The sequence below is a fragment of the Crinia signifera genome, chromosome 2, assembly GCF_055691185.1.
Source record: "Crinia signifera chromosome 2, ASM5569118v1, whole genome shotgun sequence".
Lineage (NCBI taxonomy): Eukaryota > Metazoa > Chordata > Amphibia > Anura > Myobatrachidae > Crinia > Crinia signifera.
In genome coordinates, this window is record NC_139218.1 from 263,441,437 (window position 1) to 263,460,709 (window position 19,273).

Below are 19,273 nucleotides of genomic sequence, written 5' to 3' on the forward strand. Positions count from 1 at the left end.
CTGCTGTTAATTTGATGCACCCTTGCTTATCTTAGCCTAGATGTGAGCTCCCCATTTACCACCTAGATACCATGGGGGAAATTTACTAATAAGGGAATTCCATTTCACATGGGATGTTGCTATGGGAAACCAATCAGATACTATCTATTATCTTCTAGAAGGTGCTACCTAAATAGATTCTGATTTGTTGCCCATAGCAACATCCCATGTGAAATAGAACTGCCATGTTAGTAAATTTCCCCCTAACTGTCACAAGGGGAGGTGTGATGAGATGCATATGACTGTGAGGGGTAGATTTATTAAGCTTGGTGAAGTGATAAAGTATCTGGTCTTTATCACCGGCCAATCAGCTCCTACCTGTCATTTTCAAACCAAGCCTGTAACTTCACAGTTAGGAGCTGAATGGCCGGTGATAAGGTACCAGCCACATTATCACTTCACCAAGCTTAATCTGCCCATGAATTACTTGTAGATACAGCTGCACTTAGCTATGGGGCATACAACACACAAGGGGGTTATTCAGTTCTTTCTGCGAGCTGTGACAGCGAGCAGGGCTGCCTGTTCGCTGTCACAGCTTGCAGGGTCAGTATTCATTTGACTCCCCTGCACACACCGTACTCGCTAGGTTTTTGGAGCGAGGGGGAAACGCCATGTGTGGCCTCTAAAACAGCGAGGCTTGCAGTAAAATGCAGCGGATTTCCCTGCTGTGTGAAATAGGGTGCGCGGCCAGCGCAGGGGTTAAACAGCAAGGATCGATTGTTTTCGGCGATCCCCGCCGTTGATCCCCCTCGCCAGCTGCATTAAATGCACCCCAAGAGCTGTCCACAAAATTGACTTGCATTCAACACTACATCAGCCTCTCTGTACCTTAGAAACCATAAGCTAATCTACACAATTTTCAGTTCACCGTGTACAGTATTGGGGGTTGGCTGCAAAAGGTGTTTTTATTCATTATATAGGCTGCCTGCTTCCCTTAATTTAGCCTGTACCCTACTATAGCAGAAGGAGGAGGAGGTTTTTTTGGAATGTGTGTCTGCAGTTCAATGCTGGAGAAAGACCTTGGATATTCTTATATGTTGTACTTTCATTTTTTATATATATATTTATTGCTAAAGAAGTTTAATGTATTTGTAATTTCCATGTTTAAGTTGTTCCCTGTATTTCCAGCAGCTGATCACCCACTATGCAGTATTCCAATTGAAAACATTTTAGCTGTAGAGAAAGTAGAAGAGGAATCCTTCAAAATGAAGAATGTAAGTTGACATACCTGAACTTTGTTGTGAACGAGTGCTTATAATGGCAGTGTTATGGCTTTAGACTGGGTATATGGGTTTCAAAGATGGCAGGTGCACCCTTGAGGAAATTATTTACAAAGTTTTTTTTATTTGAAAAATAAATTTACATTGGAGAGACTGAATGTAATCATTAGTTTTGCTGTTATAAGGCATCCTGAGATCAGGTCTCTCTGCACCAGCAATAACCACTTTCCCGTTAATGCTACAAGAGTATATTGTCTACAACCACCATACTGACTTCCTTTCCTCCTACTCATTGCTTAACCCATTCCAGTCTGGCTTCTGTCCTCTCCACTTCACTGCCCTCACTAAAGTCTGTAAAGATATCCTTGCCGCTGAATCCAAAGGCCACTACTACTGTGCTTATTCTCCTTGACCTCTCTGCTGCTTTTGACACAGAGGGCCTCCCTTCTGCAAATCCTCTTCACTCCCTTGGTCTGCGTGACACTGCCCTCTCCTGGCTATCTTCTTACCTATCCTGACTATTCCTTCTCTGTCTCCTCTTGTGACTCCACCTCCTCCCCCACACACACTACTACTAACAGTAGGTCTTCCTAAAGGTTTTGTTCTTGGTCCTCTCCCTTTTCTCTCACTATACATCCTCTTTAGGTGATCATTAGCTCTTTTAACTTCCAATATCATCTCTATGCTGATGATTCTAAAATCTACCTTTTACTCCCCTGACCTATCGCCCACTGTCCTCATCTCTTCTTCAATGTCCCAGTGCTTTCTTAAATGTAACACTACCATACCTCCCACAATATCATTATCTACTGATGGAACTATCGCATCTTGTCCCCACGTGCACTGTCTTACAGTAATCCTTGACTATTCCCTGTCCTTCAAAGCACACTTTCAGCACCTCTTACAAACCTGAGGTTTTATCTCACAAATATTTCCAGGATCAGACCCTTTCTCACCCAGGATGCTACAAAAAATACCTCAGCCACTCACTGGTCTTCTCCAGCCTGGACTACTGTAATCTTCTATGTGGCATCCCTGACAAATACCTCTCTCCTCTCCAATCTATCCTGAATGCTGTAGCCATGCTGGTCTTTCTCACAACATACTACATCCACCTGATATGTCGTCCTGTCTTATGTCTTGTGCCGCGCTATGTCTTGTTCTGCCATGGTTGGTCTCCATACTGCCCACATTTGCTGACTACATTAGGTGGTGCACTTTGCCATAAATACAATCTGTGTGGAGCAAGGGGTCCTGGGAGCAGATGGTAGAAGAGGAGAAGACATTGTATGGCTGCCTGGTTTATGTAGTCATCAGAACACATCTCATACATAGCTGTAATTCTTTTTGTCACATTCTTTCATTTAAGATGTTTCAAGTTATTCAGCCCATACGTACTTTGTACATTCAAGCAAATAACTGCGTTGAAGCTAAGGAATGGATAGATATACTCACCAAAGTCAGCCAGTGTAACAAGAAGCGCCTCACTGTTTACCATCCCTCAGCTTACCTGAATGGCCATTGGTTATGCTGCAAGGCTACCTCCGAGAATGCCCCTGGCTGTACTCCGTGTACTGGGTAAGATTTGTATTGGCATTTGAGATATTGACCTATAATACTCTAAAGGTGCCCATACACGGTGCGTTTTCCTCCCGCGGGCATCTCTTCGCACAACAAACAGTATTTGCTGCACATACTTTTTGTACTGCGTTCTGATCGCATCGCACGCAAAACGCATGCATTGCGATGCAGCCTATAACGGGTGCAATCATTGCACCGTGTATAGGCACCTTAAGAACTTGCCTACAAGTTGAATTTACAATTGTGTAATGTTGATTTTTAGATGAAGAGCTACAGTACATATCAGGTTCCTGTTCTGCCAATATTGTATATGTTCAGGATACGTTCCTCAGCTATTCCTTTTGTCATTTATCAGATTCCCTCTTTTTGTTGATGGAGCTCTGAGTAACTTGTATGTCTAGATTCTGCTGACACTGGTCTTTCTTATTACAGGGAGTTGCCTGCAAATATCCAACTAGTCATTGATGGTGATCGGGAAACCGAACGTATTTATTCTCTCTTTAACATCTATATGTCCAAGCTAGAGAAAATGCAAGGTAAAAATAAATGACTTTTCTGGACCTGAGTAAGTAGTGTAGCTTTTGGTTAGAAAGGACTAACCTATCTTATCCATGCATATTGTAAAGGAAATGTACACATATAAAGTAGTGCACATTCTAGCACCCTGCATCTTCCAAACAGGTGCAGTTCTCTTCCCTGCCTGGGGTGTTTCTCTCTGCTGTGGCACTTCTAGCACATGTCTGGACTGCATATAAGCACTGTTGCTCAGGGAAAAGGGGAAGGGGATGAGGCCAAGGGCACAGGACTAATTTGCTATGGGGTTAGAAGGTTTTCTCCAATCAACGTATAAATTATAGTATATAGTATTGTTGCGGAGGTGCTCCCAGGGAGTAAGGTAAGTACAATTGAAAAGGGTTGATACTCAAGAGAGAGCATCAAAAAAAGAAACTCCCGGGTGGGGCACAACCTTCTAAAGTCTGTGTAACAGTCTAAAATGTCAACTTTATTTGTTACTAAAATTGATCCTTTAAGTGGATCAAATCACAAACATAAGACAAGAACATACAGATAACATGAATAATGGTACACAATATTGAGAAAATGAGTGAAAATATATTGTGGAGGTCTGAGAAAAAGGACTATGTTGCCTCTATCTTAAATATCACAAAAGTATCAATAAGTTTGTGCAAAGGATTCCTCTCAGACTAGGCACGTCTTCACTTGACCAAAACAATTGGTTGGCACATCAAAGCATCAAAATGAATATCATATTTAGTGGAGTAGGGGGCTCACTTATCAAACAGCACTCGTATATCAGATGAATATGATTAGACTTAGAATTAGCTGCAGAGTCGTAATAGATGTAGAGATACAAACAGAAATGAAGTACCTGAGCTATATATACTCGCGGGGTGGCTGCTGTCTGTGCTTTCGGTGGCAAACAAATATTTGCACAGTTGAGCGGACTCAGCGAGTGTCACAGGTACGGAAATAGAGCAAAAAGGGGGGTTTCTGCTGTCTCCAGAGGCGACCAACCTGGCCCTGTTATACAAAGACAGCGCAGGGTCGGGTAATGGGTCCTCCGGGGATGAGAGAACCCTGATAAAAGGGAGTCAATGAAGAGAGCACCTTCACTGTGAGTCCCTGGCATACGCTACTGTCCAGTGTGTGTCCATAGACACAGTGAACACTGGTTGAGCGGTATGCCTGGGTGGTGAATCGCAGAAAGAAGTATAGATTGCACTGTGGTACTGTCGTCTTAAATCGTGGATTCCTATTGTACCATGCAAAAGGTGGTAAATCAAGGAGAAATATTATAGTATCAGGGGTCACCCTGGTTATGATAAACCCTCTGGCCCAGTGGCCTGTTTACATTAAATTGCTGGTCAATGGTCCCTGGTAGGGAGTACCGCTGAAATATCAATTATGCAGAATACTCCAGTTATCTCCTATACAATGATTCATAATTAATGGTTCCACAAAAAGATCAAAATGCGAAAAGGAAAAGTCTTATGTAATCCAAAACACTCAGTTTAGGGGATAAATCAAAGGATCAATAATTGACCTGCTGTTGTGTCAACGTATAATGTAGCACTCTATTATTATATATTACAAAGTTACAGTTTTTTGGATATATATGTAGCATCTACTTTGATCAATTAGCGTGCAATAAAATATCCATATGATCTTTTTTACATTGGGTAACAAACCACAGAGTTAGAGTATGTATCACAATGGAGTATAAATGTTGATAAGTAATGATAGAGGATATGTTTAAGTATAAACAAGGAATACTGCCCTGAGGGCTGTTCAACTCACGGACACCCGGTCCCGGGTGTATCGCTGGCCACTCTGGACATCAGATGGCGAAATCCCCTCGTGTGTATACTCCAGAGAGAGTACTGCAATCAATTAGCCTTGGATATATAGAGTAAGTGGATCCAAAGAAAGACAGTCTGTATATATATATATATATATATAAAGATAACAGTCTCTGGGTTTATTAAAAGAAAGTCCCCAGCATATATTGAAATTTTCCTGTGTGGCAGCTGAAGTTAAGCAAAGAAGACAGGCGATAGTGAAATGTCCCAGATAGGGATTGGTTCCGTCAGCGGCACAAGAAAGGAGTTACCGTTGTGTGTCTCCGGCAACTGCACTGTCACACAGACAGAAACTTAAGAGGAGAAGCGGCGGTGGGGAAATGTCCCTTCCAGGTGCAGGTGCCGTCGGCGGCAGAGGGACAGAGCCGCTGATGTGTTTCTCCGTTGGCGGTCGCGCTGTCAATCAGTCAGAGCCGTAGTGGGGAAGCGGCGGTGAAGAAACGCTCCGTCCAGATATAGGTGCCGTCGGCGGCAGGAGGACAGAGCCGCCGGTATGTTTCTCCGTTTGGCTGCGACGGCATGCAGTAGGAACCTTCAATTTAGCCGGGGGTCGTGCTGTTTGCTGTGATAAGAGCCCAGTGCAGATATGTGAAGCGTGCAGGGTCCCGCTCGTGCACAGCGGGGACCTGAAACAACCGAGACGTACGTTTCACTTTTGCAAGCTTTCTCAATCGGTGTGCATATAAGCACCAAAGCAGAGAGGTAGGGAAGAGGAACTGCACTCATTTGGAAGATGCAGGGTGCTAGAATAAATATTATAAAGTCTCTACCCATGATTTGGGAGGTACCTTCTTCCCTTTCTGTACAAACACATAGCAGGAATACTTCCTGTTTTATATGTACAGTATGGTGAACTTGCCAATTATCCCGGTGGCGGGTTGTTTTTACCGCCCTATTGGGCAGATGTATCAAGCCTTAAAAATAGATAAATGCGAGGGTAATAAAGAGTGATAAATATCCCCCCACTCTGCAACATTCACTGTATGCCCCCACTCTGCCCCCATTCACTGTATGTCCCCCACTCTGCCCCATTCACTGTCCCCCAGCATGCCCCTCCTTCACTGTATATTCCCATGCCTGACCCCCTTTCTCTGTATTTCCCCCAGCCTGCCCCCATTCACTGTATGTCCCCCAGCGTGCCCGATTCACTGTATGTCCCCCAGCGTGCCCCCATTCACTGTATGTCTGCCACTCTTCCCCTTTCACTGTATATTCCCATAAACTGCCCCTCCTTCACTGTATGTACCCCATTCACTGTATGCCCCCCACTCTGCCCCATTCACTATGTCTCCCAGCCTGCCCACCCTTCTCTGAATGTACCACATACTGCCTCCCTTCACTGTATATTCCCCTGCAGGAGACAGATGCTTGGGCTCCCTCCGCTGCCCTTCTCCGCTCCGCATATTACGGGAGAAAGCTTCCCCTTTGCTGCTCCCCCCTCCCTTTACACTGCTGTCACTGTGATCGCGGTGGAGGGTGATATATAATTGCAGCAGCAGGAGTTGGACACATACTCATCTGAAAGATGGCAAACCCATCTCACAGTGGCAGCTGGCACCCCCTCACCCCACCCTCACTGTGCTGTGCATCCCACATCAGCCTCCAGCTGCCTGCTTCTGGCTGGAGGCTGCGGGCCGCTTGAAGTGACATCACAGGCCGCAATTGGCCCCCGGGCCGGACTTTGGACATGCCTGGCCTACAGCATTTAAATTAATAGCTGATTGGCTGGATGTTCTAATATCTCACCCTTGCGTTTATCTCTTTTCCAGGCTTAACTCATCTGCCCCTAACTGTCTTGTAATGGGAGCAAAGTAGGACCAATGATGTGTAAGGCAGTGAAACTGTGGTGGTGAATAGGAGAGGTGGCAGGAATCTACTTTCTTACCCAATAGAGCAGGACAGGTCAACCTGTGGCTCTCCAGATGTTGTCAAACTACAAATCCCAGCATGCCTTGCCACAGTTTTAACACTCCCTTATAGAAAAACTGTGGCAAGGCATGATGGGATTTGTAGTTTGACAACATCTGGAGAGCCACAGGTTGGCCAGGTCTGCAATAGAGGCTTGTTCAGATACCTGAAATTACATTTAGGTAGCGGAAGGGGAGGCTTCAGCTTGATGTTAAATTATTGTCTATACAGCCATCTTAACATCTAGGTACTCTGGGCAGTTCTAGCAGTCTTGGAGTTGGGGAGGGTGGTGGTCACACAATCAGAGTGGCCAGGCAACATTCTTTACTTGCCTCTCAGCTTGCAGCCAGACAGTGAATGGCTATCTGCATGCTGATTGGTGGATGGTTGGAGCTGTCCCCCAATCAAAGAGGCTAATACCCCTTTTAGACATACTTCCCAGGATTTTCAACCCAGGTAACTCCCGGGATTTTAGTAACAGACCCCCTTTCACACTACACCTCAAATCCGGGAAAAACCCGGGCATACCCCTTTCACACATAAGCCAGGCTTTTCAAGCATTTCAGTGTTTCATCATTAAAATGGGACACGCCCCGGCAGCAAAAAAAGCAACATCACATGTTTAAAACTGAAAAACCTGGGTAAACCCATTCAGACATATACCGGGTATTTATACCCGGGAGTTAAATACCGGGAAAAACCCTGGTCAATTGCAGGTGCTCAGTATCCGGGAGTAAAATCCTGGGTATACCCTTTCAGACATACGCTAGTCCCGGGTTTGGGCGCGTTCATGTGAAAAAACCCGGGATTTTCGCGTATGTCTGAAAGGGGTATAATTAAAATGGAAATGGAGTAGCTATTCCTGCTGCTTCCTGCAGTATTGGTCCGAGCTGCAGTATTGGCCCTCTCAGGCGACTTGCAGCATTTATGGGGTCATGCAAGCTGCGCTTATCTGATACTCCGATCCTGTCCTCTTTTCTCCCCCTAAATGGTTGCGACATGCCTCAGTTTTTACATATATAGGATGTGGCCACCTCCGCCTCACCCCCAACGGGCACCAGACTATCAGTAACTAATGCTTCACTGCATCCTATGTTACAGGACCTATTCACACAGGCAACGAATGGACCATGTGCGCAAACAACCAAATATTAGTAGAGTTGGAGCCACCATCAAAGGGTCGGCAGACTGCTCACATACTCTCGCTTGCGTGTCCCCGTCAGTAAGGTGGCGGGGAGCTGGGAAAGGAGGCTTCCCTGCCTGTCTCTGCTTTAAGTTGATGGGCAGTGAGTGGGGAGACGGGCTGAGGGCTGCAGGGGAGAATGGAGTGGGGGACGGCAAATGACGATAGTCTCACCAGTAGTCTGACTAAGCCTCAGAGTGCTGACAGCCATTCACTTTATGGAAGCATGTGGAGAGACAGCTTAGGACTGCATGAGAGGGACATATTATGTTTTTTTTTTTTTTTTTTTTTGGTTCCCATGTATGGGTGTGTAGGCGCACCCAGTGAATCTTTTGGCCCATGCGATTAAAATTATCCTGTATTCAGAGGAAAGGGGGGAGAATGACCCTCTCCCCAGTACTTTTATATGATATGTTTGACTCCTTATTTTTGTAATTGTACAGTATAGCTATATTTGTAGTACTTTTTATACTGTTATTTTTCATTATTTTGCCTGTTTGTTTTTTGTGCTGGATGGGTCCCGACAGTCATTTACCTGACGTCGGGATCCCGGCAGCCAAAATACCGACAGACGGGTTCCCGACGGCCACCGGCTATTCTCCATCGTGGGGGTCCACGACCCCCATAGAGGGAGAATAGCATAGGTGGCAAGCATAGCGGGCCACCGTGCCCACAGCGTGGCGAGTGCAAGGGGCCTTGCTGTCTGAGTCTGGCAGTAGTAATTTTCATTGAAAACCAGCAGCAGCACATCAGTATATTTAGCAATTAGCTCATTTTATTAGTAAAGAACATTTGATGGCAATCTTTGGCGTCTGCTTTCTAAGCTTGTCAATGAGACTCTGATTTGTAATATGCATATCTGTGTGTAGTCAGAGTTAGGAGACTGGGAAACTAAAGGCCTTGTGCACTGTGTTTCTGCTGTCTTGCTAGAGGCTTGTGGTAGCAGATCGGTGTATGATGGCCCAGAACAGGAGGAGTACAGCAGCTTCATTATTGACGACCCTCGTGAAACCTATAAAACATTATGCAGCATCATTGAAGATGTGAAGATGCTGGAAGAGGAGCACGCTCAGTACAAGAGGGATAAATTCAAGAAGACGAAGTATGGAAGCCAGTAAGTAACTGATAACATCCCGTCCTATGTGACACCTTTTACTTGCCTCACTGTTTAGTATATGGAGCCCATCATGTGCAATTTTCCTAAGCAGTGCAGTCAGAAGGTATTCTTTGGAAAGTGGTTATAATTGCTTACTAGAAAAAAGCAGCGTAAACCATGTACAATATGGGCCTGATTCAGACCTGAGTATACTTGCAGCCAAGAGAACAGGTCAGCGCCATCCTTGTCAAATGCCCGCATCCCCTCGGAGATCACAGAAAAGGAGGCGGGAGGTGACATCAGCTACCCACCCTGAGCAGGCATCAGCCCACCTGTGTTCCCAGGGGAAGACTCAGAATATTCATAGGGATGCCCATAAAACGCTGGATGTTACCCTGATGTCGCCCCCTGCCCGCCCCCCTTCTTCCTCTGCCCATGTGAATGCCTCGGCGAGTGTGATACATGCATTCGCTAATGGGGGCCTGTCTGCAGATGGACATATACATGCTAGTGCAGACACCCCACCATTGGAAAAGGGGACTAATTCGGACCCAAATGAGCTGGAAACACAAAGCATATAATAAAGAATTGTTAACATATTACTTTTATTCTGAAAATGGAATTCACTTGTCCTGTCCCCAAGATATCTAGAAATGTAATCCCCCCCCATGTCCCCAGCTCTGCACACTGGCTGAGGATACGTGATGCACGTCACTCGCATTCCTACTCATGTATTAGTTTTCACTAGTAGGAATCGGTGGAATGTACAGATTTGTAAGGTATGCGCTCATTAGGTCAATTGTCTAGTGTCTATTGGTTGACACATGAAAAAGGTTGACATGGTTGAAAGGTCGACAAGGGGAAAAGGTTCAATATGAAAAAGGGCAACATGAGTTTTTCAGTTTTTTTTATTTATTATTAATAATGACATGTACATACTTTATCATCCCAGTGGGCATAGAGGGAAAATATAAGTGTGCCAAGCGCAGCGAGGCACCATACATGAAGCATAGTGAGCACCGAACACTAATAGGGTATCCATGTCTACATTGACATAGACAAATACTCCGTGTTGACCTTTTCCATGTGTCAACCTTCTGCATGTTGACTAATAGTAGTCGACCTATTGATCCACACCCATTTGTAATACACATACAAGCAGCTTCGTCAGTGATGCACAAGTTGTTCTCTAGTGCTGATCTCTGCCCTGCACTCCACCACCTGTACATAACATGGCTTGCACGTTCTTGTGTGCTTCACAAACTAGCATAGATCTCGCTCTGCACCAGCCCCTCTATAGGCATGGACACTTTGTACATTAGTAAATGCAATAAAAAAAATTGGTACCAATATAGATTTTTTTTTTCTTAAAATTATTGCAAGCCTCTACTTTAACATCAACTTGAAATTTTATTATTACAGTATTATCTTTTGAATGGTGCCACTAGGGATCAGAACATGCAAGATAATTACGTTTGTATAGGGATATTCAACACGTGGCCCTCCAGCTGCTGTGGAACTACAGTGGCAGCATCGGGGTCAGTGACACCTGGTTTGGCCAAGAAACCACCTGCACAAGCCTTTGGTATTTGCTGAAAAAGGGGGTATTGCTTTGTGGGAGCTGGCATCACCAAAGAGACCATAAGTCTTTTTTTTTTTTTTCATGTACTTTGTGTACATTTATGTACTTTGTAAGGCACATCAGAACCCTTGTGATGCCACATGAATAAAGGATAATCATAGTATTTATTAACAGTTTCTTATATAGCGCATAAATATTCCACAGCGCTTTACAGAGTAAAGTTTAACATTCACATCAGTCCCTGCCCCAGTGGAGCTTACAATCTATATTCCCTACCACATGTACACGCACACACAGACATTCTAGGGTTAATTGGTTGGAAGCTAATTGACCTAAAAGTATATTTTTGGATTGTGGGAGGAAACAGGAGTACCTGGAGGAAACCCACGCAAGTACGGGGAGAATATACAAAATCCGCACAGTTCAGGCCATGGTGGGTAATGAACCCATGACCTCAGCGCTGTGAGGCAGTAATGCTAACCATTACACTATCCGTGATGCCATAACACATATTAACATAATTACATCTTGCAAGTTACATTATGACATAGGAGACAATAGGAGATAGGCTCACGCATGCTACATTACAAAAGTATTTATTTTATTTATTTATAGTTTCGTATATAGCACAGCATATTCCATTGCGCTTTATAGTTGGAATCAACAGTTATAAGACAAACTGGGTGATTACAGACAGACATAGAGGATGAAGGGCCCTGCTCGCACACTTACAATCTATAGGGAGAAAGGAAGGATACACAAGGATAGACCCTATGTATAGTATAGCAGTCCCAGCAAATTACCAAGAACAGTCCTGATGGGATGTCATTAGAATGAAAGCTTTTGAAGGTTATGTGGGCGGTTCAGGAATTTGATAAGCTTACCTGAGGAGGTGAGTTTTCAGGGAACGCTTGAAAGTTTGGAGACTGGAGGGAAAGTCTTATGGTTCGTGGGAGGGCATTCCATAGGGTGGGTACTGCCCGATGAAAGCCCTGCAATTGTGAACGAGATCTGGTAATGAGTGTGGATGAGAGATGCAGATCTTGTAAAGAGTGGAGAGGTCGAGTTGGGAGATATTTTGAGATAACTGAAGAGATGTATGTTGGTGTAGCTTGCTTAATAGCTTTATATGTGAGTAGAAGTATTTTGAATTGAATGCGGTAAAATATGGGCAACCAATGGAGGGACTGACAGAGCGGATCAACAGAGGAAGATTAGCCCCACAGCTGCATTCAAAATGGAATGTAGCGGTGATAGTCTTTTCTTGAGAAGACCGTTAAGGAGACTACTGCAATAGTCAATGCCATAGATAGAAGTGGTAGGTGGACTTATATGTGAGGAAGTCACTTGGATTTTTAGATTTGCGCCACTGACATTCTACTTTGTGACTCTTTTTGTGCTTGTCTTGTGGATTTAGAGTGCCTTGGTCTAACCCTGGAGTGTGAGAGGTAGCCAGAGTCACTTCGTCAAGGGCTCTCTCTAAAGTCTGGTTCAGGTGGAATACAGCAGTCTCAGGAGAAGTAAATGTATAAATTGGTGAAAGCATGTGTTGCAGAGAGGTGGAAAGTTGTTGAAAATTTACATTGATAATATTTCTGCGAGATAGAGGAGGCTTGCATGATTTCAGTGTCATAGAGTATGGAGTAATGGAAGAGATTGAAAAAGTGATCAGAGAGAAACTGAGCAGAGCCTGGTGTATACAAGATCCAGGCAGTGGCCCTCCTCATAAGTAGAGGAGTTAGATAGACCATTGGTTGAGGCCAAGAGAGGAAGGATAGAAGATTTGAGGCATGGAGAGATTGTGGACTGTCAATAGCAATATTGAAATCACCCAGGATGATGGTGGAGATGTCAGAAGATAAGATGTGTGGGAGCCAGGCAGAAAAATCTTCCAGAAATTGTTGTTTGGGAAGCCCAGGTGAGCAATAGATAGCAGCAACATGCATAGAGAAGGGAGTAACAATTCTAATAGAGTGAACTAGAGTGCACAGTGTCTCCTCGTATGGCTTGCTGCGCTCACCATGCTTCAGTACAGTACCTTGCTATGCTCGGCACACTATTATATTCCTACTCTATATCCACTTGGATAGTAGAGTAGGAACCAAGTGGACCAACACCAAAAAAAAGACAAAAAACCCGTGTCGACCTTGCTACTGTCTACCAGGTTCCAGTCAATGCTTACCTTCTGTCAATTTCCTGTCACAGTCTATCTAAGCGCCGACGACTAAGTATAGGTGTCTAACTAGGCGTAATCCACCTCTAGGTCGACATTTCATGATCGACTACTAAACATGGCCAATGCCATATAACATAACCATTGTAAGCACCATAATATAGTAGGGACTTTATAGTAGATACTTTTCTACAAGCAAGCCTTCTCAAAATCTACTTATTACCAATTTTTTTGTTTTTGTATAACTTAAATTGCTGAACGATACAAATGTCTAATTTTTATTCTTATTTTTTCCATTAAAGAGAACATCCAATAGGAGACAAAAGTTTCCAGACCTACATCAGGCAGCAGTCCGAGGTGTCTACACATTCCATTTGATTTGCCATAGGAAGCACTTCAAGGATTAAAAAAAGGAAATGTCTCTTTGACTCAAGGTGTACATAGGAGAGTGAAGTCCTCCTGAGATTCAGCGATGTAACACGGTGCATGGAACTCGCAGATTTAGATGGGCTGAGTTTTCGTGGGTGTTTTGAGGACTGTTACAAGAGTTGCAATGCACTTTATTCATCTGACAGCAGATGACAGAACTTTTGTTTTTCTCTTTATTTTATTGCATTTTCCACCTGATCGGTTCAGTGAACTGCTCCACAAAGGCGCCACTTGCCTTCCTCCTTTGATATAACATGCATTCCTAGGACAGTTCAGTAAACATTGCATTTTTTTTTTTTTTTTTACACTTGATTTTTCCATCACAAGAGGGCGCAGCGTTACTCCTCTTCTGCCTGGTTCTTACTCAGGACTGCACTGTATATAATGGAAACTTTTGTGGACATGAATTAACTTGGCCAAACTCATCCAGGAAGATCTTATAAATGTTACTTCATAGAAATACTTTTATTTTAATAGACTATACAGAGATCATTATGTACAGCTGAAATAGTCTAGGAAGGAACTAATATGGGGGCACCACCGCGTGTTATAATGTGGCAAACTTTTCCTTTCGTTGACCTGCTCTTTATGTTCTGCACAAAACAAACATTGTCCTTTTCTATATGTCAACAAGCATTATGAAAACACATGTGCAGTACTTCATAAGCACTGGACTGCTGATGGTGGCCATTTAATGTAGGAACGGCCTGTATATGCTATACCGGTCACTGATGTCCAGCCTCCTAATTTACCATATAGATTTTAAGACTGGAGCATTCATTTCATTATTTGCCTAGATAAACAAGCCACTGGTGTTAGAGTGAAAGATGGCTGCTGTATTATATTGGAACTTCATTTCCTGCCATACTTCTGCCAATAGAGACTGTTATAACCACTGGACCATATAGCCACAAATTGAAGAAATCTGAAGAGAACGGATACCTGGCACCAACATCACGTACTGTGCCAAAGATCACCCGTGCACCTGTTGTTTGATAGTCCTGTTACGTCAGTTGATTTGATTACATGTTTGCTGCTTGTATAACCCAAATGACTGCAATTTACACACTTCCACAGGCAAGTTAATTCCCTGTCCACATAAAATATCACCGCACAGTAAATCCCAGTGGGATTGTAGGCATTTACATTGCCTATGTAGCAATACATCACCTTTACGTACAGGCTCAGATTGGGATAACAACTGGCCGATTTGTACTTTTTGATGCTGTCCTCTCCTAAAATCTGAAATAGCTTTAAACAATATAGTAGATTCACTTAAGGGCGAAGTCCTACAGAAGCCGGATGCGATGTGCTCCTGCGCGCAATTCTAGGTATTATGGTACTGTAAATATCTCCTATTCTTAGTGTGAGCACATCCGTTGGGGCTGGTATGGGACCTTGCACTTGATTGAATCTTCTACATAGGGCTTCATGGAATGTCTGTCCTTGGATCAGGCAGTGCATTGTGTGCTATACAAGCATTTCATTCTTCATTGGAAACATCATGTTGTTTTTTTTTGTATTTTTTTTTATTGTGAAATTTAGTTTGCAGAGATGTTTCCCATAATAATATTTATGTGGTTGTAAAGGATTAGGTTATGCGATGTATTATCTATACAAAGGTAATACTACAGTAATGAGTGTGGAAAATCAGTGTATTATATGTTGTATTTAAATTAGGAGGTTTGGTGACATGATATTTTAGCAATGTAACTAATGCAGTTAATAACCATGTTAGAAATGTGATAGAAGTCACATTATGGAAGCCATAAAAAGCCTGTGAAGTATGTGAGGACCGTTTCTTCTACCCATGTCCAACCACACAGTCTGTTCCCATGTTTCATATTATCAGTATTAGGTGTCAGTTGGTGCAAACTCTCACCAAAGACATTTTGGCTTCAGTCTGAGCTATTTCTTGCCTGATTTTGTTTTAATAGTGCACCTAGGACATAGAAAACCACCTTCTGTCCACAAAGATGGCTACAGGAGAATTTAATTATAGAGCACATCACACATACATCAATTCTCATCATGTCTGTAATCCACCTGCTCATATATTTCTACAACATTGTCACTTTGTGATGTAATATAATACACACACCTGTACAAGGCATCTGAATTGCCATACATATAGGTCCTAATTCTGGTTGACTCGCTAAGCAGTGTAAATTTGCTGCTTCACAAAACATCTTAACGCCACCTGCCAGGCCAGTGAATGCCCCCCGCCACTGTGTGAATATCCCTGCCGCATTGTGAATGGATGTTTATCAAAAACCTCCATTTGCAGGGGAGTGTACTCGGACGAGATCGTTTTTTTCCCTGTTCGCAAATATAAGTCAGCCTTGACTGACCTATATTTGGGAGGTCCGAGAACGGTGCAGGCTGCTGACATCCTGTGATGTCTGCTGGACATCTGCATTCACCTGGGAATGCCCAGTGATTTCCTGGGTGCAACCAACATTTTTGTGGGTACGCCCCAGGAAATGCTGTGTGTCTTCATGTGAATGCCCCTTCCCGCCTCCATTCTGTGTCCCCCCCCCCTCTCATGTGCGAAATCCTCAGCGACTGCAAGTTGCTAAAGGCATCCGGTGCGAATACGCTAGGGACCAATCAAATCGGAATCACCCTCCTAGTACTTTGGATTTAGGTGAGATTTATCAAATGGTGTAACACTGAAAGGAAAAAGTTATCATTTTTATTGGACACTTGAGATCTAGAAAATATTAATGTTCATATTAGCATTAAAGTTAATACACCACTAATCACTGAAATTGGTCATTCTCCAATGACATTACAGATCTATAGAGCGATGTTTCTCTTCACCATTACAATATATAAAATGTTTGCTTTTGTTTACTTAAGACACTCCTCCTTTTTGTAGTAATACTGGTCTGTGGCAGTAGATTTTGACTAGTTTCCTTGGAGTCCCTGATGGAGTTGTACAGCTAAGTGTTTAATGGCATCTGCACGATATGAGCTGCTCCCAGCCGACCTGAGGTCCCCTATATAGCACTGAGAACACTGCCCGCCCCCTTTTAGCACTGCCGAACGGAATCGATCAGATCTTGCTGATGGCATGTAATGATGCCTAAGTGTACAGCTCCTTCACTAGAGAAATCACTTGCATTTCTCATTGTGCCTGCTACCTGCGTTCACAAATAAGTGTTGGTAGAGGTTTCTGCCTTTGTATTATTTTTTTCTCTACTGAATCTTCTGTGAATATTGTTTTAACATTTATTTTGCTGCTTTTAAATGACAATATATTTAGTATCACTCAGATTTTTAAAGAGAATCTATTATGGCTTTTTTAATGGCTGTGACTACTCAAGGTGAAACAGACAAGGAAGAGACAGGGGTCCATTTCTAGCAGTATCCTATATAATATAAGGCTAACACTGTTCCTCACCTCTATGGGGTGAATTCAAGTGTTTTGTGGCCACTAGATGGCGCCCGACTGAGCAACTCTATGCTATGCTGCTCTGTCATTTTGACAGGCTGGTAACTCATGTTTTATAAATTGTACTGTAGTGTATGTGCACTAGAACCTTACCTTGGAGAGACCCTATCCTAGTGCTTAGTTACCGCTTTCCCCTTCATTAGAAAAGCCCAAGCAGGCCTTTTACATCCTCACAAAACCCATCTGAGTTGTGCTCAGTCATCACTAGCAATATCACATGTGCCAAGTATCCTATATGTTTTTAAACATAGTTTATATTTGAAATCCCTTTTACCTCTTTTTGTTTTTCTCCTGAGATTGCACAGCTGTTCTAAAGGTGCCCATACGTGGTGCATTTTTCAGGTGCAATGTGCTGTGTGTATCAGAATGCATCGCAGCCCGTGCTTTTAGTCATACTTGCCTACTTTAGATTTCACCTCTCCGGGAGAAGCAACACGTCAGGGGGGCGGGGGCAAGGCTGACATCACTTGGGCTGCGAAGAGGGGCGGGACTTAAATGACGCAAAATGCTGCGATTGCCCCCTCACCGTGGACCCACGATTTACGGTAATTAAACCAGTGGGCAAGGGGGGAGCGAGGGCTATCACCAGAAATCGGGAGACTTGCCCACTGTCCCGGGGGGGCCAGGAGAAGGACCTGATTTTCGGGAGGCTCCCGGGCATTCCGGGAGGGTAGGCAAGCCTGCTTTTAGTACTAGATTGCATTGTATCTAGTACAAAACACATGGTATGCTTTTTTTGAACTAGATACAATGCAATCCAGCACTAAAAGCACAGTGTTCATCACACCATGTATGGGCACCTTAACTCTTTAAGGCCCCCATACATTGGACCTAATCTACTGACAACTCCCCTGGGGGGGGGGGGTCACATACGATTTGGCACTTGATGTGCCAGGTTTTGCATGTGATAAATCGCATGCGATTTATCACATGCAGTCCCCCCGGGGAGCTGCTGTCAGCGGGAGCCGGGAGCTGAGCAGGGCATGGGGGCTGCAAGCAGGCAGCGGACGCAGCCTGTAGTACCTGCAGTGGAGGGAGCCAGATGCCGAGCGGGGGGGCTGCAAGCAGGGAGCCAGGCAGGGGAGGCAGTTCGCGCACTGGTCCAGGCGGTGAACTCCGCGAGGGGACCAGAGAGCAGAGACCGGGTAGCGTAGGGGAAGCCGGGCAGCAGCGGGCGGACATAGAAATGAATTAACAGTCAGTGATTGGCTGAGAGCTCTCTCAGTCAGAGAGCTCTCAGACAATTACTGGCTGTCCATTAATTTCTATGTGCCCGGCTTCCCCTACGCTACCCGGTCTCTGTCTCTGATCCCCTTGCGGCGTTTACCGCCTGGAAGTATTTATTTGCGCCATTCCCCCCCCCCCCCCCACCCAGGATAGTGCGCCCACTGCCTCTCTAGCCCGGCTCCCTGCTTACAGTCCCCCGCTCGGCTCCCTCCACCGCACGTACTATACGCTGCGTCCCCTGCCCGCCTTGGGCTGCACATAAGATTTAACAAATCTTATGTGCAGCCCGTCCGAGCTCCCGAATCCGACCCGATGCGCACGGGACCGCGCATCGGGTCGGATGGGATGTCTGCACATGCGATTTGGCCCGATTTCACGTCCCGATTCCTCCGAATCGGGTCAAATCGCATAGTGTATGGCGGCCTTTACTCCTTATGCTGTGTACACATGGTGAGATTTTACATTAGGTTTTGACTATATAGTCAAAATTGCATGCAGATCGTATGCAAATTGCATGCAGATCACACAGGTTTTTTACCTTGCGATCCCGATCTGCGCTCCCGTGACAGCACAAATGGAAACCCAGATAGACAGGACAGCAATGACTATATAGTGCAAATCTAATGCAGATTGTATGAATTGTATGTAAAAAAATACAGAGATAGCAAAGATTGCATAGCACTCGAATTGTAAGTCGAATAGCAAGGGAATGTCACTGTGTGTACACAGCATTAATGTAGACCAGAATTAGGAACTGGGTAAATACAGTATGCTGGCATTTTAGCTAACAGCTGAAGAGCATCAGATGCCAGCCCGTGGCCAAGAGCAGAATAGCTGGCCATACAAGCAGTACATTGTTTAGCGATTTATTATTACACATTGTTTGGTCCTATAAGCACTCCTCATGTGGCAGGAACACAAACCATACATGTACCACATTTATAAATGATCATGCACTGTCTAGTTTAGGTTAATACATGTACATTAATCCGTCCCC

The 19,273-nt window shown here is 44.2% G+C and overlaps 1 protein-coding gene across 2 annotated transcripts in view; it reads left to right on the forward strand.

Annotated features, from left to right (window-relative positions):
- Positions 1 to 18,210, forward strand: part of RASA3 (RAS p21 protein activator 3) — a 213,195-nt gene extending 194,985 nt beyond the window's left edge. Inside the window, exons 20-24 of one of the 2 annotated variants that reach the window (XM_083168496.1) lie at positions 1,168 to 1,253; positions 2,629 to 2,837; positions 3,273 to 3,376; positions 9,243 to 9,426; positions 13,466 to 18,210. In XM_083168496.1, the coding sequence (XP_083024622.1) occupies positions 1,168 to 1,253; positions 2,629 to 2,837; positions 3,273 to 3,376; positions 9,243 to 9,426; positions 13,466 to 13,541 (659 nt within the window). In that variant the 3' untranslated portion in view covers positions 13,542 to 18,210. The remainder of the gene's footprint in view (positions 1 to 1,167; positions 1,254 to 2,628; positions 2,838 to 3,272; positions 3,377 to 9,242; positions 9,427 to 13,465) is intronic. The other variant, XM_083168497.1, reaches the window with a different exon arrangement.
- Positions 18,211 to 19,273: the final 1,063 nt, after the last annotated feature.